A 26,369-nucleotide genomic window follows, 5' to 3' on the forward strand; every position below is an offset into this window, starting at 1 on the left:
ATGTGGGGTTTATTTTTTTGCTGTTCACACATGATACATCTGACCGGATTCCAATTGGACTGACAGTCTGAACTATGCATATATGGTTTGAATTCAATTTAGAAGGGAAAAAAAAAAATCTGATTTCATGTGGTGTTGTTTTTTTGCTATCCAGACTTTCAAAAATCCATCTGGATATGCAAATTATTTACTGGCAGTCTGAACATGGCCTTGGAGCTGATGAGCTGAATCAAATGTGTTTTATTAGGAAGAGTTTGAAAATGTGTACAGTTAGGAAACAGGGTTGGGAAATACAGCAATAGTATAACCACAGTACCTAGATGATTTTTGTCATTGACTCGTTGTCCAATTACATTTCCCAAGCAAAACCTCTTGAATCTAATTCAAATATACATAAAATCAAATGTCTCACCTCGTTTTGCTGCTACAGCAGATGCTCGCGTGAGAAGACTGAAATGGCTTGTGTGTTCAGGATAATCACAGAGTGCAATCACTTGTGAGTTGCTTTCTCCAGCCTCACAGTTTAATTGAACAGCTTCAGGTTGCTGCAAGTATCCAGGAAACCCCTCCAAAGCGTGATGTCACACACCTCCTTCAATGTTCAGCCCATTCCACGAATTATCATTTAAACCAGAAAGGATCTAGTATATGATATTTTGTCATTTGAGATAAAAAAGTGCATTGACAATGCTGCCTAAATGGATGATCAATCTTTTGCAAACGGAGAAATGAGACTGCTTGGTAACGGACCCTCATAAATGCAGGATCAAATGCGGCTTAACACTTTATTTGCATAACAAAGAGTCAGTCTGTGTTCCTCTGCCGTTCAATTGCATACAAGATCTGAATTACTTATGACCTGGTTCTCTCATCTGCTTAAGTCCAGTCTTGCACAAACACTTGCTCTATTACGCCCACCTGTTTCAGAGGTGTGGTCTCCTGAGCACCAACGACAAGATTTCAATTAGAGACGTGAGACATGCAAATGAGAAGATGTGTTTTATAACAGCACTTAGGACTGAATCATTTATATCTGAAGTCCAGACGTTTGTATTACCATGTATGGCTACACTGTAGCTAAAGTGGACAGTATATGCAATGTCAGTTGTCGGTTGTTACATAATCCAATCTGATTACAATCAAAAGCACACACAATTTTGAGCAATTATTGTAAAAAACAAAAAACAAATTGATTTTGCTATTTCAACTCCTGAATGGGAAGCAAAACAGAATTTATCTCAGTTGTTTGTTTTTGTGTCTTGTTTTTCAAAGGTGAGATTAAATGTATAATGTTGCAGGAGATTTCTATTAAAAATAAAAATAAATCTGTTTCCACAAAAATTTTAAAGGGGTACTTCAGTGCTGGGAAGATAAATCTGTATTTAAACCGGGTCATTAATGTGGTAGAAATGTGAAATAATTGTTGAATTTGGTGCCTTCTAGACTGAGAAAAGACAGAAAATGTATTTTTGTCTCATGGGGATTCCCAGAATTCTTCGCTACCCTATGAGGCCATTCCCAAAGCCACCACTACTAAATTACTGGATCACATTCCCACTGCGTTCATTTTCATAAAATCAGTTCAGTTGGAGAACAGACACTACAATTAAAAATTGAACGTGTCTGTTCAATATAATAATGAGTCGCCGAGCGAGTTTCACGGCACAAACGTAGCAGGAGTCAGATTACATTCACGTGATGAATGAGCTTATGAGCTCTCGTGATGAGAGCTGAGGTAAACGTGACCACGCTCGCGGCATACATTCACAGCGGTTCAGTCTGGCGCATTTACAGTTCATGCCTTTGGAAGCTTAACTTTTAACAGGAAATAATTTGAGCAGTTGAAACACTTACTTTGCTCCACACTAGAGGGCTGCATTGGGATTGAGTCCCACTGGGTCCCTCGGGACCCAACGCAAATCTCGCGGGAGCGGGCGGTTTGAATTTTGCTGCGAGCGGGAATGAGCGGCTAAAAAAAACACTGCGGAATAGGGAGGTTGCCTAGCGCCATGATGGAGATGTCAATAGATGATGTAGAAAAGAACCTCAAACGAGGTTTACAGCACAAAAGCTAAGCAAGGAAAGTCTGACATTTGGAGAAGTTTCTCAATTGTTTGTGATAAAGATGGAAAGGAGCTGGACTTTGTTTAATGTGACAAATGTGCAAAAATACTCATCTATAATAGGCACAAATCCGGCACGTCTGGGTTGAGGCGACACACCTGCTCTGTTCTCCCCAGGTCCAGGTTTTCATGTAGCCTAGTTTATCATATTATGTTTGTTTTTTGTTTTTTTTTTTTTTTTTGCAAAGCAGTCTATTTTTATGTGCAAAGTTTTTGATAAAAACGAAATTATATTTGAATGTATTGTGTGTTTCGTATATATATATATATATATATTTTTTTTACATGCAGGTCAGGGAAACGAAACAAACAACCCCATGAATCTCTTTAATAATATCAATACAAATACGTGTTTTTTTTTTCCCTGCGGGACGGGAGAAGACACAAAATCAATGCATCTCTATTATTGTGCAGGAATAAATTCTCACAGTTTTGCGGGTGCGGGTGGGAGTGGACATACATATTGCGGGTGCGGGCAGGAGTGTAACATACATTGCGGGAGCGGGCGGTAATGGTCAGAAATTCGGCGGGCGCGGGCGGGAGCGGGATGAAGAAAACAGTCCCGCGCAGGGCTCAACTCCACACCGTTACGTTTACATAAATGCCCGCGGCTGCCCGAGCCGAAAACTGTGAATGCGATGCCACTCCCCATGCGCGGTTTGAAAACATACAGAAATAGCTCCCTCTGCTGGCTGTAGTCTTTAGCCTCTGGCCCAAAAAAAATACTCTGATATTTGCGTCATCGGAGGATTTTTTTCCAGAAATAAAATGCATAAATCTCTTATCTCGGGGGATATGGGGGGCGGGTTACTCCAGGGTTTCTACTGATACAAACCCATATGCTAATCGCTGAAGTAACCCTTTAAGCAGCACAACATTATTGATAATTATAAGAAATGTTTCTTGAGCACCAAATCAGCTTATTAAAAGGTTTTCTGAAGGATCATGTGACACTTAAGAGTAAGAATGCTAAAAAATATATATATTACAATATTACTGCTTTATTGATTATATAGTAAATATATATTTGTGAAAGTTACTTTTAAAAGTAATGCAGTACATTATTTCAGTTCAGTCGTATTGTTATTAATGAAAGAAAGTGCAACACGCAATATTGTATAATAAGTCCCTCTTTCTAAATAAAATGTAATCAGTCATCACATCACTGCATCTGCCATTGAAACTCATTACTAATTACTTGATTACATTTCTCTTTCTCACATTATCCCCATTTCTGTAATCATATGGCAATATATTTTCTGCACAGCATGGTAAACTAGGAGGAATTTTCCTTTGATCGGAGATCAAAGCTGCACTATGATCTCTAGTAGTAAAGACTCCAAAGGTCATGTCAACAGTGTTCACCATCTCTGCTGATCATAAACCTGCTGTGTGGGTTCCTTTATGGTGGTTAAGGGAAATGGATAATGGAAACTGTTCCCAAATCAGATGTAAATGGTTTATGTAGTTCCTTTCGAGGGTGATTTGAGTGGCTCAGGCTACTTTAAAATAGAATCAGTAAAATGATAAGGGTTATAATGAACACAACTGTTCAAAAGTTTAGGCGTTGGAAAGATCTCATTTTCACCAACACTGAAAAAAAATATTTTTACTGCTTATTCAAATTGCTCAATTAAAATGAGCTAAAGCAACACAATGCTATACATTTTGTCCAAACTCAATTTGATTGTGTTCAATCCGCTTAAATATAAGTCATATTGAAGTCAAACTTAATCCATTTTTGTTGCATTAACTGAAACTGGGCAGGGCTTGTTAGTTCCCAGCATGATTTAAATATGGCAAAATCAAGAGCAAGTAAATGTTATTTTATATGTAAAAGTGTTTTTAATGTATTTTTGTGCAAAATGAGACAGGGGAGACTTGATTGTGTTTAATAGAGTTTAATATTCAATTATGTTGGAATTATTAGAACAATTTAAATTATTGTGGGTTACCATTGTGGATATGAGTGGAGCTTTCGCTTAGGGTGTGGACTAAAAGTTTGTCATGAGACATGAGTTTCCAGACCAAACATCTTGATATGTGTCTGGCTTGTCAGGCTAGAATTTTCAGCATCTTTACTTCAGTCTTCAGTGTCTCATGATCAGAAATCATACCATATGCTGATTTGCTGCTCAAGAAACATTTATTATCAATGTTAAAAACAGCTGTGCTTCATATTTTTGTGGAAGCCGTGATTATTCTTTTTTTTTCTTCTTCTCATTCTTTAATAAATATAAAATTCAATAGAATGGTGATTATTTGAAACAAAAATCCTTTGTGACATAAATGGCTCTACTGTTGCTTTTGACACATATACTTCCTGAATAAAAGTATTATTTCTTTAAAAAAAAAAAAAAAATTACTGGCCCCAAACAGTTTGTACACTGTAAAAAAAAATAATAATAAAATGCAGCATGGCAGCCATAAAATAAAATAGTTGCTGCCATAAATTAAGTTTCGACTTGTACAAGTCATTTGAACTTAAATTACATTAAACTGACTTTAAAATAATGAGTTGTATAATTTCATATAATTTTTAGTGTAGTATACAAAGTTTTTGTTAATTTTCAAATACAGTTTAAATACACAGATATTTTTATACTTATAAATACACAGGGACCAGAATATTATTACTTTTTTTGACCACACCACAATTCAGAAAAATATAGCAACTGAGCAGCAACACGTGATGAGTTGTTTTAAATACAAAAACAAACATTTTTATTGTAATATTGGATTTTTAAAAATGTTTCAGTTTCATTCAGATACAGATTTTTTTTAAAACATCACAATTTAAATGACATGTTGAAGAAGGAACAATATGCCCCTATACCATTTTCCAGTGTCCTTGTTGATAATATTCAGAATTATGCATTTCAAAATGTATACCTGAGTGTTTAAAACGTGAGTGTGCGAAAGCAACTAATGAGTTCTCCAGCCTTTAACATTCTGTAAACTTGCTCAAAGGATAAGACCTCATTAAAATGCTGTAATTGGCCCACAAGTGTGCTGACACCTTGTAATACACACACCCTTGTATTGTGCTTACTGTAGTCACAAGAGAAATCAACATGCATGTACGTGTGTGTGAACATGCCAAGCCTGATACAACTGTCTCGCGTCTGCATTTTCTAAACCTCAGCACTTTAATGTAAGGGTGTATAATTTAGTAGGGATGCTAGTGACTTCCCCTACCAATATCCAGTGCCTACTGAATTTTTCCTTGCAGTAAGTTTGATCAAACAATTAATATATGTAACCATTGTTGTGGGTCATTGACATTACCTGAGAAGTCAAAGTAAATACACTATATTTCCAAAAGTATTGTATCATTGAATTCAGGTGTTCCAATCAATTCCATGGCCATAAGTGTATAAAATCAAGCACCTAAACATGCAGACAATTCTATTTAACATATAAATAACATTTGTGAAAGAATGGGTCGCTCTCGGGAGCTCAGTTAATTCAAACGTGGTAACGTAATAGGTCCACGAAGTCCATTCGTGAAATGTCCCCACTACTAAATATTCCACAGTCAACTGTTAGTGGCATTATAACAAAGGGGAAGCAACTGCGAATAACAGAAACTCAGTCACAAAGTGGTAGGCCACGTAAAATCACAGAGCGGGGTCAGCGCATGTTGAGGCGCACAGTGCGCAGAGTTGTTTTTCAGGGGTTGGGTTTGGCCCCTTAGTTCCAGTTCAAAAGGAACTCTTAAAGGGTTGATGAATTGAGAGCCTTTGAGCCTTTGATATATAAAAGGTCATGGTAATATAATAATATCCTGTAAGTTTCAGAGCTAAAATCTTCCTTGTTAGTAAAAGAAAAGCTTTTATAGACACCAGGCTCAGAAAACGAGGCTCTCAAATCAATGAAGTATTAGAAGGGTGAAACGCCGCCTCTATGTGTACGCTGCTTCTGTAGCCCCGCCCACCGACTCTTGAAGCTAAACGAGCAATAAACATGCCAAAGATAGCAATATAATTGTTTGTAAACAAGACACAGGTCGACACTGGATTTGTAGACTTGAATTGAGATTAAAACACAATCCTGCGTAAAATATAATTTATGCTGCGCATAAATATGCAAATCTTATCCAATCCAAGCCGTGGACGTTTACTTCTAAGTCTACAGTGCGACACGCCCATAAGAACACAGTGTTTATGAGAGAGCCTCAAAACCAGTGTAGAAAATACCAGTTCGTGACATCTTTAATGCTTCAGTATACTAAGACTTTTTGGAAAATTTAAATTCTTCCAACTTTGTGGGAACAGTTTGTAGATGGCCCCTTCCTGTTCCACCATTAGAACACTTTTTGTATGAATTAGAGCAGAGACTGCGAGGCAGGCCTTCTCATCCAACATCAGTGCCTGACCTCACAAATGCACTTCTAGTAGATCGGTCAAAAATTCCCATAAACAATTCCCGTCCTAGATTTTGTCTTGTTCAAGACCCCGTTTCACTCAGATATATGTCACAATAAGGCAGAAAAGATTATCGTAACTTCTGTTTCAAGCCAACTTGCATGGCTCTGACCTCTGAAAAACATGGTGTAATTCACACCCTGCCTCTACATACACACTTATAACATTATAGAACTGATTGATAGAAGTCAAAGTAAACACTTTAATTTCAATCCCTGAATAATTCCGAACAGCTTGCCAAAGGAAATTTTCCGGAAAAGTTTGCTATGGCTGTTACAAAGCTTTGTATTATCATTGGTCTTTATTTGGATTAAATAATAGGTAGGTGTGTCTCTGAGACTGACACTGGCTTTTACCAGTGTGGGCGGAGTCAGGATGTTCAGGTTCGCTAACAGTATATCACTGCTCACGTATTTCGAACTTCGTTTTACCCCTAAGCGAAGAACAAAAAAGAACTTGACAGTCAGTATATCAGGGCCTTTATGGATGTATGCTTTTTTAGATATTCTATCAAAAAAGTACAGAAAGCTAAATAATGTTGTTGTGTTGTTTATATAATCATAATGATGTTACTATCTACAAATAAAGGCTTTAGAAAACAAGAAATTGATAAGGAAATGAAAATCACCAATGTCAAAATCAAACTTGCACTCTTGAATGCTACTTTTAGTTACTTCCCATGATATTCTGGTACTTCCAAAATACTTTAAAAGGAGGGAAAATAAGTAAAAAAAGGAATGGCAAGAAATAAGATGTTTCCTTATTGGTCCATAGTCCTGGCATAGAAAACATAAAGGAACTTCTGGTGGTGAACAATTTGTCATTGTCATTAGATATTTCTCAGAAGTTTTTGTTTGTAAATGGGATCTTAAGCGTGTGCTTCAAGGCCAGCGTTGTGTCCACCTGTTCAGCAGAGAGTAACGTGTGCCATTGAGCCACAGGTTTGCGTGGGTTGGACAGCATATCCGCCCAGTGACGCAGCTGGTTTCCTGTCGCATCACAGCCCAGATAGATCTTGCCAATCGCATCATTTCTGCTCATTTTGTCATGATCCCACACTGAGATGACCAGCTGGACTTTCTGTATGAGGAATAATGAGTCAAACAAACAATTATACACAGAGCAAAGGGAAAACAGATTCATCAATCACTCCATCCAAGGTTTAAAATGAACACTCACAAAGTGCCAATAAGTGAAGTTGTTTGGTTGAAATCACAATGTAAGAATGAAAATCTGTTATCACAACCCTAGTTCTTTTTTCTCACAAAAACAAATCAAATACCAGTTTCCACCTCAATAGTAAATGTGCCAAAAATTAAGGATGAACATCACAATGTTGCAGAGCTCCTTAAGAGGAAACGGGAAATAAAATGAGATAGGAGGACATTTTTCAATGATTTTGTGTTCACTTTAAAAACTTTTGTGGCCAGGAAACTGCATTTTCTTGCAAAGAACAATTTTTTGCTGGCAAATTTCCTCTGAAACTCAAAAGTTTGCGAATGCAAATGCATTGACATTAAAATGTTCTTCCATCTGTTTTCTTTCCATCACCATCTCCCTTTAGGGGGTCCTTACAATGAGTCCAGATTTTGGACCCTTGATTCATCCAAGCAACCAATCTCTAGGTATCACTCACCTGAATCTGTTCAAACGACACTTCAAAAGTGAAAGATTCATTGAAGTATGGATTCAATGTTCGTTTCTTCACTGATGTTTTCCTCTTCTTCCACTTCTTCTTATCCAGAACCAACTGAACTTTCACATAAGGGTCTACAGAACAAAACCCAGAACAGTTAAAGGTCCACTGAAATCAAAAGTTTTTTAGCTTTTAGTATGACTGTGTTAGCCTTAAGGTTATGAATAAGCTGGTATGTTCCAAAACTATGACAAAATTTGCATTTAGGAGATATAAGCATTCAAAATTTACAGTCTCCCACTTCCGTTAAAACAAATCTCAGATTTTGGTGACATCCTCGCAGACTTCACTTTCTCGTCAAATCTTCTGTCCAATCAGAATGCGCTCTAGAATCTAAAGCCCGCCCCCTACACTGCTGAAGCCGCTGCTAAAATCCGTCAGTTGTTTACATTTATTTACTAATTTCTACATGGTGAGAGGCACATAGCACACTATAATTGTGATAGAAAACGATTCTGTGTAAATATGCTTTCATTTGAGGCGAATAAAGTCTGTTTTCACGTTAGTTTCACACACCGCAGCAGCGCACACCCCCCAACAGCTCTGGTCTAAATTTAGACTACAGACACGAGAGCGCTCATATGCGTGAGTCCGCGCAGACAACAAACATATCGACCCATTTGAATTCTGCACAGAATGCTGCATTTCAAAAGCGATATGGAGGAGATTATGATAGTAAACATTTAGAGGAAACTGCTGGCTTTATCTAACACAGAAAGGTCCGCTCTTGCGCTCTAGTCAAAGTGTATATTAACAAAACGCTATTGGCTGTTTCAAAAAAGGGGAGGAGCTGCTAACAGCTGAAGCCATTTCAGGGGAAATGACGTCAACACATTGAATAATGTGGCGCGTTTCAAGGCACTTCAGTGGGCCTTTAAAGAAAATAAAGTTTTTAATGTTGTTTATATGTTTATGTGGTGTTTTTAAAATGCTTTAAGACAAAGAATGTGCAAATGTATAAGTCAACATCATTGCTGAGTATTTTCTCCTTAAAAGTCCAGTGAACAGAGATGTGTTTCTCTTGAGACTCCCCTGCTTCACAGCAGTCATTGGCTGTGTCCGAAATCACTCCATATACCCTTAAATAGGGCACTAGGACAGCCATTTGTAGTGTTGTCCGAAATCATAGTGAGCATTATCAAGTGCACTTATTCAATCCCACAATGCACGGCAATAGTGTAAAACTAATGTGCGTTCAATGGCTAGAGAATACCCATAATGCACTGTGAGAGTCGCAAGCTGAATTAATTCCTGCGTCTGAAAAGAAGATGGCACTCACAGTTGAATCATCCATCCACCCATCCATCCATCCATCCATCCATCCAACCATCCATCCATTATCCCAACAGCTGGTCCAATGTGGCTACAGTGTAAAATAATACATGTATGCATTCCTTTTAAATTGATTATTAAATTGTCTAATTAAGGTTTATACATGCTAGGTTCCATGACATAGTTCAATATAATTTTTTTCATTACTACTGGAGCTGCCAGTTTGCAAAGTTTCAAAATGATTATTAAACAGCAAGTACAAAACATGCAAAAGCAGCAGGACTTCCAGTGCACTTAGTGTCCAAATTCACTCATTTGTTTTCATTCACTCTTTTAAGTGGACTATACTATATATTGTAGACTAATGTGGGGAATTAGAAAATAGGGGGAAATTTTGAACACAGCAAATAGTTAATGATATGTTAAAGCCTGCCTGCACGTTGACGTGATTGGTTACAAGTAGTGTTGGGTGTAATTAGTTACTAAGTAATTTGTTACTGTAATTTAATTACTTTTCCCTTGAAAAAGTAAAGTAATGGGATTATTCTTATTTTTTCTGTAATTTAATTACAGTTACTTCTGATGTAATTGAACTAAATACTAAATATTATTATACCATAACATCTTAACATCAACATTTAAAGTCTAAATTTAAAATGCATGTTTTTATGTGTCCTTCTAACATTTGTAATACTTGTTAATACAGTTAATAAGAGTAATTTATGTAGTTTTATATAATTTTTTTTTAATTAATTAAAAGAGCGGTTTCATGTCTAACCTTGAATTGCTTAACTTGAGGTTGATATAGAATTTTGAAAATAAATAAAAAATAATTAGTAATAAGTAATTAAATACTTTTTGGAGAGAGTAATTTGTACAGTAATCTAATTACACTATTGAAGATGTAATTAGTAACTAGTAATTAATTACTTTTTAAGAGTAACTTACCCAACACTGGTTACAAGGTAGATTGTAACGTAAGAAAAGCCAGGTTATCCTGGTATATTTTTCTGTTGACATGAAAAATCCGTACATTTAGCAATATAGCGGGTGGATTATGTATTTTATGTATATTACGACATTACGATGAAGTATTTGCCTTTCTCCACTGCCATTTCTAAGGAAACTGATTTTTATAAGGCCACTGTCTGACTCTGCGATGGTGAACGGGAACATGGTTTGTGTAACATTAGCAACAATTATTAGCTGTTTGGTAACGTAGTCAAGCAAACGGCTAATAATATTAATTTACGATTATGTGTCTGATGTTGTAGAGAGCGATACATAAAACACATTACCATTCTGATACATCCACTTGTAGACGAGCCTGTATGAGTGAATGGAGGTGGGTTTTTTTGCATATTCATAGATCAATGTATACTGAATTAAGCAAGGGTTTAGAGTTACATTCAATCAATGTTAAGGCATGAATAAAAAGAATTGTGTTTAAATGTCATTTTGGTGATCAAATATGACTACAGGGGATCCGTTTCTAACCTAATCTATAGCTGTAAAACAAAGAACGACTTTTTGCAACCCAATCTTTGGAAAAATGTTTCATGGCATCTTCAAAGCAAATAAGAGGCCGTAGAAGAGTGTTCAGGTTTATCAGATACTATTGAGCATGATTCTGGCAATGTTTTTTTACATCGGGTGTTGTACGTAATATTGCAGCAGTTCAGAAATGAAATGTCCAGTGAGAAGTCCTCAAACATGTTCACTAAACCACTAACTCCAAACCGAGTGTTAACAAAGGCAAAGTTAAAAAAAAATTTACAAAATTGCTGAAGCAACCGTGACATTTTTGTTCGCTTCTACAAGACTTTGAGCTATTTTATTGTGATTTGCGAGTGTAATGCTGTACCAGATGAGCTACCAAGGAAGTTTACTAAATCAGAAAACCATACATATGGAGCTAATTATATGATGTAGACATGAAAATGTTTACAAATTTTACAAATCATGCACTATGCTAAATGTGTTTGAGGTCATAACATAGAATTGTGCAAGGAGCCACATGAAAATAAGTCTTGATAATTAAATAAGTCTCAATAATGTGAAAACGAATAAAAGTTGGAGTTTTACCGGCATTAGTTTCATAGGCACAGGCATGATTTTCTAATGATGTTCTTTATAGTGTTTGAGAAGGTTTGTTTCTGTCAGTAGTTATTGCAGATTAGACTTTTGAGGATGTTGGACATTTTAGTATGTGAGAATCTCACCTGAAGAGCCTCCCTGGTCCATCTTCTTCAGGTTCTTGGCTTCCAGTATGATCACAGTGAGTTTACTACTAGTCGGGACATAACGAAGAGAAAAGCAGATATCTCCCAGATGCTCTTGCTGTAATATGGGCACAAGATGAAAGATGCGGTTAAACTAGCAGAAACATATAGGGTGACCTTAGCTCAGAGCCTATTGCCATGCGGGGGGTCATGTCAAGAACTGAGTGCCAAATAGTAGACTTAGGGTACCCTGTCCCAACCAGTCAACTTCTCTGAACAAGGGTTGATATGCAATGCAATCACCCTTGTGCCATTGAGTAGGACACTTAAGGTTGCTCCGGTGGGAATATGCTCTATGGTGATGTGATGGAAACAATCATTCAGTGTATTAGTCATACATCAGCAAAAGAAAGAGAAGGGGCAAAACAACTTTCTTGGACCCCCAACTCATTTCTCTTTAGTAGAGGGTGACACTTTGCAATGCATATGAAAATAATTTATGTAAACTAGCCACATGGAAAATGGCAGTGAACATGACAGCATATGTGGATTGGACTTCTGAACCGAACCTCATGTTTGGAAGCTTCGCTCAGATCTCTCCACTCCTCAATCACATGATTCCAGTCCACTGTGGACAGATTCAGTCTGATCTCACCGATGATGTCATGTTTGGAGAATCTGTTAAAGTCATAGACCTGCATCACCAGTGTCGACTCAGTCAGTTCCTTCTGTGGGATCTAGGAAAGTGGTACAAGAGGCTGTAAATTGAACAACTCCACTCCTTAGTGAGATTGAACGAGCATTAGGTCATTGTTCGAGCCCCTTCACATGAATCTATGACCATCCGATAGTGAAAGATTTTATATGCTTCATGGTTTACCTGATATTTGAATTTTTCATTGAACACAGGGTTAAGAGTTTTCCTGAAGACTTTGGTCTCAAATGTTTTGGACTTGTTGGGAAGGATGTAGACTTTCACATAAGGGTCAGATGTCCCTCCTGAATCCATGGCTTTCAACGCAGCAGCTTCCTTTATTCCTACAGCCAGCTGATAAGAAATGGTACAGTACATGTAGTTTTATGAATTAAAAAACTTATTTACTTTGTTAGTGTTCATCATAGTCTTCTGGTGAACAATATATCAATGCAAATAATCCATAGAATCCCTAGTCTTTGAAATCTTGTCAAATTTCTTTCCCTCTGGTGTTTCGGTATCCCCTTTATTTTTCTTCATTCTCTTCATATTCCATTTCACTCAGAAATACGTCACAATACTGAAATAAAGTTGATCGCAATTTCTGGTTCACACAGACTTCATAGTAAATTCAACTAATAGGCCTGCTAATATTGCAATTGTCTATGTATGGTTTCTTTTGGATGGACTGGAAAAGTATCCCAATATGCACCTCATTGAGTTCAAGTTTCTTGAGCAAGCAGAGCAAGAAAAATTAACTTTGATAAGAAAATAAAATATAAAGTTGATTTGTTTAATACCTTTGCTCACAACATAATTGCTATAATTCACTTTCATAGATTCAAGTTTTAAGTCAACCGGGTTAAAATGACAGAATAATCAATTTAAATATCATTTTATCGCTTTAAAATATTCAAGGCATAGTGATTTCTGTGTATACATCTGATTATTTCTTCAAAAGATATTTGCATTTTGGAATGATCAAATATATAAACTAGGGGTGACCAACCCTGTTCCTAGAGGGCCACTGTCCTGCAGAGTTTAGCTCCAATCCCAAAGAAACACACTTGAACCAGCCAATCAAAGTCTTACTAGGCATTCTAGAAACTTCCAGGCAAGTGTGTTGAAGTACTTGGAACTTAACTCTGCAGGACAGTGGCTCTCCAGAAACAGGTTAGGACACCCCTGAACTAGGTGAATGAAAGTTAACTAATTAAGGCAGGAAGTATGAAGTCCGTAAAAGTCAGTAAAAGTGATGCATTTACCTCTGATCTGGATGCGTTGAACTCCAGTGAATACTGCAGTTTTCCCCTCTGCTGGTCTGCTGATCCATACTCCACATCCTCTGTCTCAAGCTGGACCTGTCAGTACATGAGGTATATACCTTGGTGAATGCCACCCAGAGGACTATTTTATTGCCAAAAGGTTGATTTTCACAAATTAAAAAATCTCAGATATGTTTCATTTAACTCTTTCCCTGCCAATGAGGGTATTTTCTGTCATTTATGATACAACTCTTTCCTGCAATCGACAAAAATTTCCAGCAATCCATGTTTTTACTGGTATATGCTAGAGGACGCTATTACACATCTTTTGAAAGAATATATAATCTCTGGATCAAAACACAGGTGGAAAAAAAGCAGAACAAGCTATTTTTCAGTTTTCCGTGTTTTCACTGTCAGGCGCTAGGGGGCGCTATTATGCATCTTTTGAAAGAATAGAGAATCTCTGGATCAAAAAACAGGTGGAAAAAAAAGCAGAAACAAGCAAAAGAACCATTGCTTATGCACATTTAAAACAACACAATCATTAACTCTTTCCCCGCCAAACTTGAATTTTTTTCATTATTTGTGAGAAAAAGCTTCCTGGCCAAAAACTGAATTTTCCGGTTTTCCGTGTTTTCACTGTCAGATGCTAGGGGGCGCTATTACGCATCTTCTGAATGAGTACTTAATCTCCTGATCAAAACACATGCACTCTAAAAAATGCTGGGTTAAAAACAACCCAAGTTGGGTTGAAAATGGACAAACCCAGAAAGTGGGTTGTTTGAACCCAGTAAATAGGACCCATTAAAACATCCCAATTTCTGGGTTGGTCCATTTTCAACCCAACTTGGGATGTTTTCAACCCAGTATTTTTTAGAGTGCGTGAGTAAGACACAGTAAAATAAGTGATCATAAGTAAGCAGATGCATTATGCAAAATAACAAGATCATCAAAATTAAACATCATATAAATCAAAACTATCTAATGGTAATGAATGAAATCTTAACTGAGGACGAGCTACAGGACTGTGGGTACAGGACTCTGCAAGCATTAGGCGTATTGATGAATTCAATCTACACCCTCTGTGTTTGTTAATCATTCTGAATCTGATCTGGATTTAGTTATTCAAAAAAACATGATTTCCTCAACTTTTTGTTTAAAATGTTGCTTTTTTATGAAACCTACCCATATTCAAGTGTTGATAAAAAAGAATGCTGGTAGCTAGAATAAAACAACCCGTTCTCACTCCCAAGGCGTCAAAATCCGAAGCATGGTCAAGTGCCTTCCGCGTCACAATAAAGACGCTAAAGGTGCCCCTGGGCGTCATTTTGCGACGCGCTGGGTGCTCCATTCATTACAATGATAAACCTTTGGCGTCATAAACAGACGCATTTAATTATTTGCGTTTATAAAAGCAGACATGATTTTATTAATATTTAAAGGCTACTTTTATATTTTGGAGCAACTAACTCCACTCCTACCCTAAACCTACCCATATCTAAACAATATAAAACACATACCAGGCAAATAAATGTACAGTCACAGGTATTTATTGCAAAAACTGACCAAAGCAGTATAAAAGTATTAACTCATGTTGCATTCCAAGTCTTCTGAAGTCATACGATATCTTCATGTGAAGAACAGAGTCGATCTTGATGTTTTAATCGCTGAAATGATGATCCCGCTGCCCCGTGAACGAACTCATTCATTTCTCATTCAAATAATTCAAAAGACTCCTGAGCATGACGCAATCGGTCACAACACACACGAGAGCCAATGAGATTTTACAATCAATGCTGACGTAATGACGCAATTGGTCACAAGACATACGAGAGCCAATGCAATTTCACTATGAAATCTCACGTAACCGGCGCCAATATTTGAAATTTGATTGTTGCTGCGTCCCAATTCGCCTACTTATACTACGTCCTAAAAGTATGTACTCTTTTTGTGAAGAAAAAGTATATACTTTTGAGTGTGTAGGAGAAAAGTATGCAAGCTTCGGGACATACTACTTCGCCATCTTTAACGGACTCTGTCGCTTTTTTACGTGCATCCCGTCACCGTTTATCTGCCCTGTCAATCATCGTCAGATTCGTCACAGTTCAAATCCTCCACATTCAGTTTAATCTCCTACCTTATCGGAGAGAAATGTATCCGCTCGTTGATCTGCCATTTGTGGATCTTTAATGCAGAGACTCTCCTCATGTGTTTGCAGTTTAAATATAATGATGCATTTAAAGGTTAATGGCCAAATGTGTCATTGCAAAAGTTCACAATGCTGCTGCAGGTGAAATATAATGTGGACAACACTGAATAAATATATTTTTGTCAGGTTAAATATTGATAGTTGGTCACTCAAACCCCTTTATCTAAACTTCTCTACTTAACCGTTGAACTCGCACATCCGTCATGTTTGTAGTTTATTAACGCTTTTTATCCGCGTTTGTAGTTCTAATCGAATCCTCGTCCAACTCGCAATGGGTTGTGGGCAATATCAGCCGTTAGAGTGCCCATCGATCCATACTGTGAATTCGGACCGGAAATAGTAAACCATCCGGGAATCTTTGGAATACTCTTTTCAACATACTACGATTTGGGACATACTAATTCTATTTTCGAATACTATTTAGGATGGATAGTATGCGAATTGGGACGCAGGGTGTGTTTGTTGATGATCTTCTGCGGATGGAGATGCTGATCGCTTTTGGGGATTTTCTTCATACAAATCAATCGTTTGGCCTCGGAAAACTTGGATTATTTAACTTTTTTGAATAACTTGTGTATGCAGTCGTATATGTCAGGCTATATCCTGTGTTTTATATCATGTTCAGACAAATGGCTAGGTTTAGGGATGGGATGGGGTTGGGTTACATGTTAAGCATGTCTAAATAGCGTAAATAAAATAAATGTAAATAAAATTATGCTTGCTGATTAAATTGAAAAACACACTCCAACATGTCATAATGGCAAAATTATAAACTAATACAATTTCACCATGGCGATAACATTACTAATACCCAGCGCGTCTGTGTATGACGCCAAAGGGTTCTCACTGAAATGAATGGAACACCCAGCGCGTCGAAACATGACGCCTTGGGGCACCTTTAGCGTCTTTATTGTGACGCGGAAGGCACTTGACCATGCTTCGGTTTTTGACGCCTTGGGAGTGAGAATGGGTTGCATAAAATGCTTTTGTTGTTGCTGTTGTTGTTTAAAAGAAGAGGGTCAGCTCTTCATTTTGATATATTGCATGCTCAGACATTCATAAAACAAAATATTATATGGGCTAATCAAGTTTTTTTGTAAAAATGGTCAAAAACCCTGGCGGTGGCTGGCAACTTTTTATTTTTTAAACGCTGGCAGGGAAAGAGTTAAACAGGATATATGTTCAAATGTTCCCAAATGAAATGTCAACCCTGGACAAGCTATAGGGCCGTGAAAGCTTTGAGGTAGTTGATGGATTCGATCTACTAGTGGTTTTTAACTTTTTTGACTCCATGGCCCCCATTTTGTCGAAGATCCCATGCTTTTCCAGTTTTTCATGACATACTGGATATGGAATAAAGATACCGATTTTTTCAACCCACACAATTTCACAATTTCAACCCAATAAATATTTTAGAGCTTCGCATAACAAGAAAAATGTATTTGTTATAAAAATTACTTATAGGATTTGATTCGTTTACATTAGAGCGACACGCCTATAGTCACCTTGTCTCACACACTTATCACTTGTGTTCTTTCTGGTTCTTCAAAGAAAACAGACAAACAAAACCGTTTAGGAGGTAAATTAAAATGTTGTTTTGCCCCATTGAACATTTTGCCTTATCATTTTAATAATCTTGATGCCCCTTTGGAAGTTTGCCCCTGGTTAAGAACCACTGATCTACTCCATCTATTTTCAGATGTAGCCTCTGACAAAAACACTATCTTTTTGTTCAAAATGTTGCTTTTAATGTTACCCACATTCAAGTGTTCATAAAAAAAAACAATCAGAGGCTCTTTTCGCTCTTGTTTTTCGATATATTGCATGTTCAGATATACATACAAATATTCTGTAGGCAATGAAAGTTTTCTAAAAATGATCAAAAATGCTAGTGGTGACTGGCAACTTTTAAAAAACTGGTGGGGAAAGAGTTAAGTATCAACTTTGTCTCAGTTTTTCCATGTAAAGGGGATGTAATCCCATTTGGCATGAATGGAAATTCTAACAGACAGTGTTTTCCAGGTATTATTATAGACCTTTTGTTTAACCTCACATAGCAACAAAGGCGAGTTTGGAGGCGGGACTGTGGTTTTTCCAACCAAGAGCAAATGACTGGAGTGTTTAAGGAAACCTGTTAAATTACCTTTAACATCTCTTAAGGGAAATGAAAACAGAAGTGATACATTGATAAAGTGTAAGATTATAGAGCAACAAAAGTAGTTAAAAGCATGGAAGTATTTGAGGAGCACTGTTTAAGTTGTTATCTTTGACTTTAAACGACTTTGGTTTCTTGGATAAACTGAGTAGAGCTTGTGCCATGTTGAGATGTCTCTTCTGAAACTCATGTGGAGACGAGTGAGATTGCTAGGGTCTTTTGCTCAGTCTTCATTTAAACTCATTACTGACTAGAAGAAAAATGTAAGCATGGACAATCCATCTCTCACCAGTGCTGCGGTTGTAGTTCCTGAGATCCCTTTCATGCTGATCTTCTGGTCCAGCTTCTTCTTCCTCTTCTTTTTCCCTTTGCAGCAGCATTTCACACAGCAGCATATCACGCAGATAAGAATGAGCAGGAGGATGGCGGCAAATATAGCATAGATGGCCCATCTTGGCACTGTTGTGATAAAAACAACAATATTCCATCTTACATCACAGCAGCAAAGCAGTGGTCTAGTATAGCACCATGAAACACATCTGACGGATGAGGCGAGACCATGGCCAGGAGACTCAAGGCAAGTTAAACTTGTAGCAAATGAAAATTGAGAAGCAAGTAATGTGCACAAGGCGTGGAATTAGATAGGGGCCTGTGGAGCAGGTGCTAAAGCGAGGATTCATATGATATACTCACAAGGAATCCTGTCCAGGAGAGAGGGCAGGAACCCCGGAGCAGCTGTTGTGGTGTTGGTGTGTTGTGGTGTAGTTGGTTTTAAAGACGGTCTTGGTGTCATGGTGAAATGGATGAGACCGGTTGGTCACTGGAAATGCACATTCTAAAATAAGTGGGTGGCTGGCAAGAGTTTTGAAAAGTTATGGTTTGAGTTAGTAACTTGTTTTGTGACGCCCCCTACTGGTTAGAATGGTATTGCAACATTTTAGTCAGCCTGAAAATAATAGTTGACTCAAAAATGAAAGGGATAGTTCACCCAAAAATGACAGTATCATTCCAAACCCATAGAAAAAAACATAAAATTTGCCATAATCAGAAATGAAAGTGAAAGAATATAGAGACCATGGCTGTCAAACTCCAAAAAGGACCATAAAAAGGCCCTGTCTTCTGAAGCCAAGCTGTCAACATTCTGCTGCTATTCTCCTATTGTGTTCCACCAAAAAGAAACTCATAAAGGTATGAGGTATAACTGTCTCATAAATTTAGCTTCTAAATGCTTGAATTATGACAAAAAGACCAGCATTTTTCAGGCTGGACAAAGCTAATGCACATGCACGTCTCAGAACACCCTCTATGTTTCTATAGCATCTGGAGCTGGCATCTGCAGTGACGCGATCCAATTAACGATTGGCTCTTTCATTTAGAAGGTAGGGCTTATTCGCCATATTGGGCGTTGCACTTTTTCCTGTTCATAAGTAATCGGAGTGCACCATCTCCCTATATAGAAAGTCTTTGCCTTAGTTCAATTGGGGCTTTTAAGTAGCTTTTATAATGCCTTAGAAAAAAAATCACTGGTGTGCAAGAAAAAACAATGGCACTGACAAATTTTAAGAAACAGCTCAAAAATGCCTTGTCTGTGAAACCGGTGTAAGTATTCTATTTCACATGTTTAAAAAAAGAAAGTACACCGATTTGAAATCTATGGTTTCACATATCAGGACATTAAATTAGGTAACTACAACAACACATGGCATATTAAGTCATTATTAAAGGTAAAATGGAAAAGCCATGGGTGATAATAGTAGCTACACCCTTTGCTGAATTGCTTTAGAGCCACCTTTAGTAGCAGTATCTTGAAGTAATCGTTTTCTGTAGGACAGTCTATCTTTCACATTATTGTGAAGGAATTTTGGCCTGGTCTTCTTTACAAGGTTGCTTCACGTCATTGAGGTTTGAGGGCATTTGTTTATCGTTAAGGTCCCGCCACAGCATTTCAGTCAGGTAGAGGTCTGGACTTTGACTGGGCCGGAGCCTTGTTCAGATGCAGCCTAAGCCATGCTGTCATGTTCTTTTTAGAGAGAAGAAGCTTTCTCTTGGCAACCCATCCAAACATGCCATACTTGTCTCATCTTTTTCCAATTGCACTGCCATGAACTTTAACATTTATCATGTTAACTGAGACCTGTACAGTCAGTTCTTCAGTGTTTTGTGTTCTTCAAATGTCTTGAACGGTTTCCACTTCCAACATTCTCCCTCACTGTAGAGTAGACTTCAAATCATTTGGAAATAGACATATAACCCTTTCCAGATTGAGGGCAGTAATAATTGCTTCTCTAAATTCATTGTTGATGTCTTTCGTTCTTAGACCTGAATGGTCCAGACCAGCAAACTGCCAAAACTTCTGCTTTAATAGAGGTAATCACACATGCTAAAGATCAATTAATCAAAAACATTATATTAGCAGCGCCGGACTTCTACTTATTTACTTAGTTTTAAGACCTGCCAAGGACCAGATAATTTATGTCCTGATACATAAAACCATAGATTTCAAAGGAGTGTCCTGCATAAGTGTGTATACACTCACCTAAAGAATTATTAGGAACACCTGTTCAATTTCTCATTAATGCAATTATCTAATCAACCAATCACATGGCAGTTGCTTCAATGCGTTTAGGGGTGTGGTCCTGGTCAAGACAATCTCCTGAACTCCAAACTGTATGTCAGAATGGGAAAGAAAGGCGATTTAACCAATTTTGAGCATGGCATGGTTGTTGGTGCCAAATGGGCCAGTCTGAGTATTTCATAATCTGCTCAGTTACTGGGATTTTCACACACAACCATTTCTAGGGTTTACAAAGAATGGTGTGAAAAGGGAAAACATCCAGTAGGTGGCAGTCCTGTGGGCGAAAACGCCTTCTTGATGCTAGAAGTCATCGGAGAATGGACCGACTGATTCAAGCTGATAGAAGAGCAACTTTGACTGAAATAACCACTCGTTACAACCAAGGTATGCAGCAAAGCATTTGTGAAGCCACAACACACACAACCTTAAGGCGGATGGGCTACAACAGCAGAAGACCCCACCGGGTACCACTCATCTCCACTACAAATAGGGAAAAGAGGCTACAATATGCACAAGCTCACCAAAATTGGACGGTTGAGGACTGGAAAAATGTTGCCTGGTCTGATGAGTCTCGATTTCTGTTGAGACATTCAGAAGGTAGAGTCAGAATTTGGTGTAAACAGAATGAGAGCATGGATCCATCATGCCTTGTTACCACTGTGCAGGCTGGTGGTGGTGGTGGAATGATGTGGGGGATGTTTTCTTGGCACACTTTAGGCTCCTTAGTGCCAATTGGGCATTGTTTAAATGCCACGGCCAACCTGAGCATTGTTTCTGACCATGTCCATCCCTTTATGACCACCATGTACCCATCCTCTGATGGCTACTTCCAGCAGGATAATGCACCATGTTAAAAAAAGCTTGAATCATTTAAAATTGGTTTCTTGAACATGACAATGAGTTCACTGTACTAAAATAGCCACCATAGTCACCAGATCTCAACCCAATAGAGCATCTTTGGGATGTGGTAAAACAGGAGCTTCGTGCCCTGGATGTGCATCCCACAAATCTCCATCACCTGCAAGATGCTATCCTATCAATATGGGCCAACATTTCTAAAGAATGCTTTCAGCACCTTGTTGAATCAATGCCACGCAGAATTAAGGCAGTTCTGAAGGCGAAAGGGGGTCAAACACAGTATTAGTATGGTGTTCCTAATATATATATTTATAGTAACTCATTCAACTCTCGATTGCCTGACAAAAAGAGCATTCCGTTACCACCAAAGTTAAACAACCTATTGTTGACAGCCGATTGCAGTCCATTAAAACTAGGTGTGCGTTAAGTGTGCAGATAACATTCTTTTCCTGTGAAACAGTAATAAAAATGGAACAACACTGCCTTGAGAATACAATCAAAACATTTGCTGTCCTATTTCAACATTTTCACAATCAAAACTGTTGCAATACCACAGCAAAGTAATAAAGTAAGTCCCAGTTTCGAGAGAAATTCTTATCATACCTTAAAAGAAATAAGAGTAAACAGTGCAGTTCAACAACAAAATACACTACAGTATATCTGAAATATAGCTGCACACAATAGCTTCAAACTGAGCATAAAAAAGTGAACCAGAATCTAAAAAATAGCCTTACAGTGACACTTACTCTTGTAGAATGAGTTCAGATGGGATCCTGACTCCTCTTATGTCGTTTAAAACGTACAGATTAATATTCTGAATGGTATGAGCACATTCCTAAACTGGGTGAATGAGCGGCCCACTGTATGCGAGAGAGGGGAAGGAAGTCACTGCCCACTGCTGGAGCTGGATCAGCTCAGGAAAGAGCCATTATAATGTCCCATTTACTGATTAAAAGAAACAACTTTTGAGGCTTTAATCATATGGTCTATTAATCATACCTCAGTTCAGTCTTCTGCTATTTATACAGTGCAGTTTTTTTCAATATCTAGTCTTTTGTCTTTAAAAAGCAGCTTTATTGACTTTTTATGACATTTTAAATCTTTTTAATGACAGTGATGAAAATATGAATGGGAGAGAGACACTACAACACAAGGAGGGACAAAGATGAGGAGTGAGAAAATATAGAGGTAGGGAAAGAACTGCAGCTATATTATATTGTATCCACCTTTTTTTCCCAAACCGCTTCTTCCATGTACAGGGATAAATAGTGCAGAACAATAACATAATTCAGTAATACAATAGAATACAGTTCCATCAATAATGAATAACTACATGAACAAATGAGTAACACATTGCTAGCACTCTAGTAACTACTATTAACTAACAAGATCTCTTATTAACAAATTAGTAAGCAATAGCTCAATTGAGTGTGGTAGTTCATTATTAGCTAATCAATAACTAGTATTTTTTCATATACCTCCCAGAGGACTATTAATAACTACTATATACAGGTTCATAATTAATGCAAGTAAGTCTAGTCTCAGCCTCAAGGCCTGTTCGGACCGGGACGATTTTCGCACACGTTTATCGCCGATGTTTAACGCCTCGTGACTAAAGGACGCCAATGTGAGTGTGCACACCAATGTGCAAAATGGCAAGCGTAAAAGCGTTATTTAAAAAAAAAAAAAACACCTTGGGTTCATTTTTTGACGCGTCACATTAAAAACTGACCAATGAGATTGCCGCTTTTGTTCCTGGAGCTGCTGAAGTTACAGGAAACACAACTTAGTGCCGCTCAATAAGAAAACGGTATTGCCGAGCACACACTGATACGATGATGAAGTAGCAAGTAGACAAAGAAGAAGATGAGCTGTTAATCCCTGTCACTGTGACACCGCTGCTTGCCAGTTAGCAAAAAATTGCGTGAATGGTTTTGGCAAGCAAGTAATTTCTGTCTCTTCTTCTTCTTCTTCTGCGTGACAAGCGAGTGTCAGAAGCGTAAAGTGCCGCAGCACCACATTGTTCACCTGGTTCGCCATCTACTGAATTTGCACGTTCACTTGGCGTCACCAGTAAAAATCGCTTAGGTGTGAACATGCAAGACGCACCGAAAAACATTGCCGATAAGCACGCGCGATATTCGGTGTGTACAGATCTTTAGACGTCACACCCCTCGGACCATTGGCTGAACATCTGATGCATATGGCACACTTATCTGGTAACACTTCAGGAGTTTCAAAGTCGTCATCTGATTGTGTGTTTCGTTGTTTAACAGTCCGTCTTAACACAAATGCAATGACGCCTAACTTCCATTGTGGAAGAAGAACGCTGCCGTGTTTACAGCTGTGAAAATAAGCGCTTACCAGGATCAACTAAGCGCTGGATTTTTGAAAAGTATGCGGAACAAAAAACTGTGATTGGTTGCGTCACTTGTCTGGACGCCCAAGAGGACGTTTGACTGACATGTGACGCAACCAATCACAGTTTGCTTTGGTCTGAATGATGTTTATGGGCGTGAAAATGTAAAGTCGAAGTCCCTGCAATAACAGACCAGCGTGTATCTATAAATGATTCATTCAAGAACATTGTGCTAGTTTTACTGAACTTCACATACTTTTGAAAATCAAGCATTTAGTTGATCCTGGTAAGCGCTCACTGTCAGAGTTGTAAACACAATGGCGTTCTTCTTCTACGAGGGAGTTAGGCGTCACTGCATTTCTTTCCAGACGGACTGTTAAACAATGCAACACACTCGTCTTGCGGACATCCTGTGAGAATTCAACCAATCAGATGATGACTTCGAAACTCCTGAAATGTTTCCAGATAAGTCTTTCATTTGCATCAGATGTTCAGCCAATGATCCATGCATGTGACGTCTAAGGCTGAGACTAGGCAGTCCTTGACCAATGAGAGCTGCAATAGAGTCCAGATCTTCTGAAGGTCTGGCTACGCGAGACTAACCCACTAGTAATGACTCGTGTAACCCAATCCATCGGAAGGAATTACCATCTAAAACTTTGGAAATCCAAAACGTATAAAAACCTCGAAAGTTTGCAATGACTTCTGTCATTAGGCAGTTATGTTTTTCACTTTAGAATTAATTATACATTATGCATTATTCACATTAGTGAACCTTTTATAGTAGTTCGTAGTAGTCTTCTGAGTAGTATAAATAAATAGTAGTTACTGTTTCGTGAACTGCCACATTCAACTGAGCTTAAGTACTACTAATATGTTTCTTGATAGTTAGTAGTAAATAATAATGCATAATATTGCGTTCCTCATTTGTTCCTATGTACTTATTCGTTAATGATAAAAACATTATTCTAACGTGTGAAAATGACGCAAACCAAATTAATATTCAGGTATTCGGGTAATACTAGAAAGTGGAATACAATAGCAAAAAAGTCAGCATTAATACAATTTACAACATAAAATAAGTGAATGTCATGAATTATTAAGTGAATTATAAAAAAGGTGCATTATAGTGTTGCAGAAATAGTTCAGCTTGGCTTTTGACTCCTCGTTGTAGTTTAAAACATGAAGATTGAATTTCCAAACCGCTTGGGATGTTAGGCCTATCTCGTCTCAGGCCATAGGCAGGGAAACACACTCGATGTCCATCACAGAACACACGCAAATATTCACACTCACAATTTAGTGTCTCTAGTTCACCAGATCATCCAGAGGAAACCCACGCCAACACAGGGAGAGAGCAGTCAAACTCGCTTTATATTATATTATATTATATAATATTATATTATATTATATTATATTATATTATATTATATTATATTATATTATATTATATTATATTATATAAAAGAGTTCCCTTTTTTCACAATTTTTCCCATTGATTATACCTTGTTTGAAAAAAATGTGGTCTTAATTTTGCTAAATGTCTTGTCCAGTATAAGAAATACTCCCAAAATGTGTTCTTTTATTTACATTATGAGTTCAGTCTGACTTACGTGACACCTAAAACATATTGATATATACAGGCCTATACTTAACATTTAACCTTGTTGGACAGCTGAAATTAGAAAAGATTATGAAATAAACAATAACAGAACTTGCCTTTCGACTCTCAGTTCCAGTTCTTTTGTTAGGCCGCCTTGTCCAGTTCTTCGGTATTAAACAATTAAGTCATTGTCTTGTGCTGGAATGCAAAAACAGTTGGAAACAAAAGCCAGGCCATTTAGACAGCTCTCCTCAAAGTGTTCCCTCAGTATGGAGAGAAATGTCCTGCCACACCTCAATAATACACAAAACTGTTTCTGCATATGCCCTTACACTTACAGAACTAGGTGCACACCTCATGTAAAGATCAACTAGTGGAGGAAGAAACATAAACTCAAATATAGAAGTCAAAACATTAAGTCATTTACAATCTTAAGGAAGAGCTAAATATCAAATATTGAGTGCTGAACAGCTTCCTTCTTGCTCTTGAAATACACTCTGTGACGTGCAGACAGAAAACGTACAGATATGACTGGAAATTACAACCGAAACCAGTCCTGCCACACTGCTGTTTAAATATTATGATAACCTGACACGGTGCAAAGTGGGACTATATTAGGTGGCCTTAACTACTATGTACTTACATCAAAAAGTAAGTACAATGTACATAATTATTGTGTATTGCAAAACACTTTTGCTGATATGTAGGTGGGATATGGTTAAAGTTAGGAACAGGTGTGGGGTGTGGTGGTATGGGTATGTTTAAGGGTAAAGTTAGAGACAGGTGTGGTGGTGTGGATAAGTTTAGGATTAAAGTTAGGGACAGATTTGGTGGTGTGGGTAAGTTTAAGGGTAAAGTTAGGGACAGGTGTGGTGGTGTGGGTAAGTTTAAGGGTAAAGTTAGGAACAGGT

At 37.7% G+C, this 26,369-nt stretch overlaps 1 protein-coding gene across 2 annotated transcripts; it reads right to left on the minus strand.

Annotated features, from left to right (window-relative positions):
• Positions 1–6,932: 6,932 nt before the first annotated feature.
• Positions 6,933–25,871, minus strand: syt8 (synaptotagmin VIII). 2 transcript variants are annotated; one of them, XM_067436122.1, is made up of 10 exons: positions 25,797–25,871; positions 25,575–25,656; positions 18,757–18,883; positions 18,353–18,522; positions 13,700–13,795; positions 12,621–12,788; positions 12,310–12,477; positions 11,741–11,858; positions 8,187–8,320; positions 6,933–7,630 (listed from the first exon to the last, which is right to left on the minus strand). In XM_067436122.1, exons 3-10 carry the CDS (start codon positions 18,854–18,856, stop codon positions 7,391–7,393), a joined length of 1,194 nt encoding a protein of 397 aa, XP_067292223.1. In that variant the 5' UTR covers positions 18,857–18,883; positions 25,575–25,656; positions 25,797–25,871; the 3' UTR covers positions 6,933–7,390. The 2 variants fall into 2 exon arrangements, with proteins under 2 accessions (XP_067292223.1, XP_067292224.1); XM_067436123.1 differs by lacking the exons at positions 18,757–18,883; positions 25,575–25,656; positions 25,797–25,871 and adding an exon at positions 22,243–22,350.
• Positions 25,872–26,369: the final 498 nt, after the last annotated feature.

The sequence above is a fragment of the Pseudorasbora parva genome, chromosome 25, assembly GCF_024679245.1.
Source record: "Pseudorasbora parva isolate DD20220531a chromosome 25, ASM2467924v1, whole genome shotgun sequence".
Lineage (NCBI taxonomy): Eukaryota > Metazoa > Chordata > Actinopteri > Cypriniformes > Gobionidae > Pseudorasbora > Pseudorasbora parva.

Bases quoted from the DNA above. Each gene is read 5' to 3' on its own strand.
- syt8 (XM_067436122.1), bottom strand. From the start codon at position 18,856: ATGACACCAAGACCGTCTTTAAAACCAACTACACCACAACACACCAAC. The intron at 13,796-18,352 runs GTGAGAGATGGA...ATGTACTGACAG, and splicing joins GAACTACAACCGCAGCACTG to GTCCAGCTTGAGACAGAGGA. The intron at 12,478-12,620 runs GTAAACCATGAA...CCACTTTCCTAG, and splicing joins ATGAAAAATTCAAATATCAG to ATCCCACAGAAGGAACTGAC.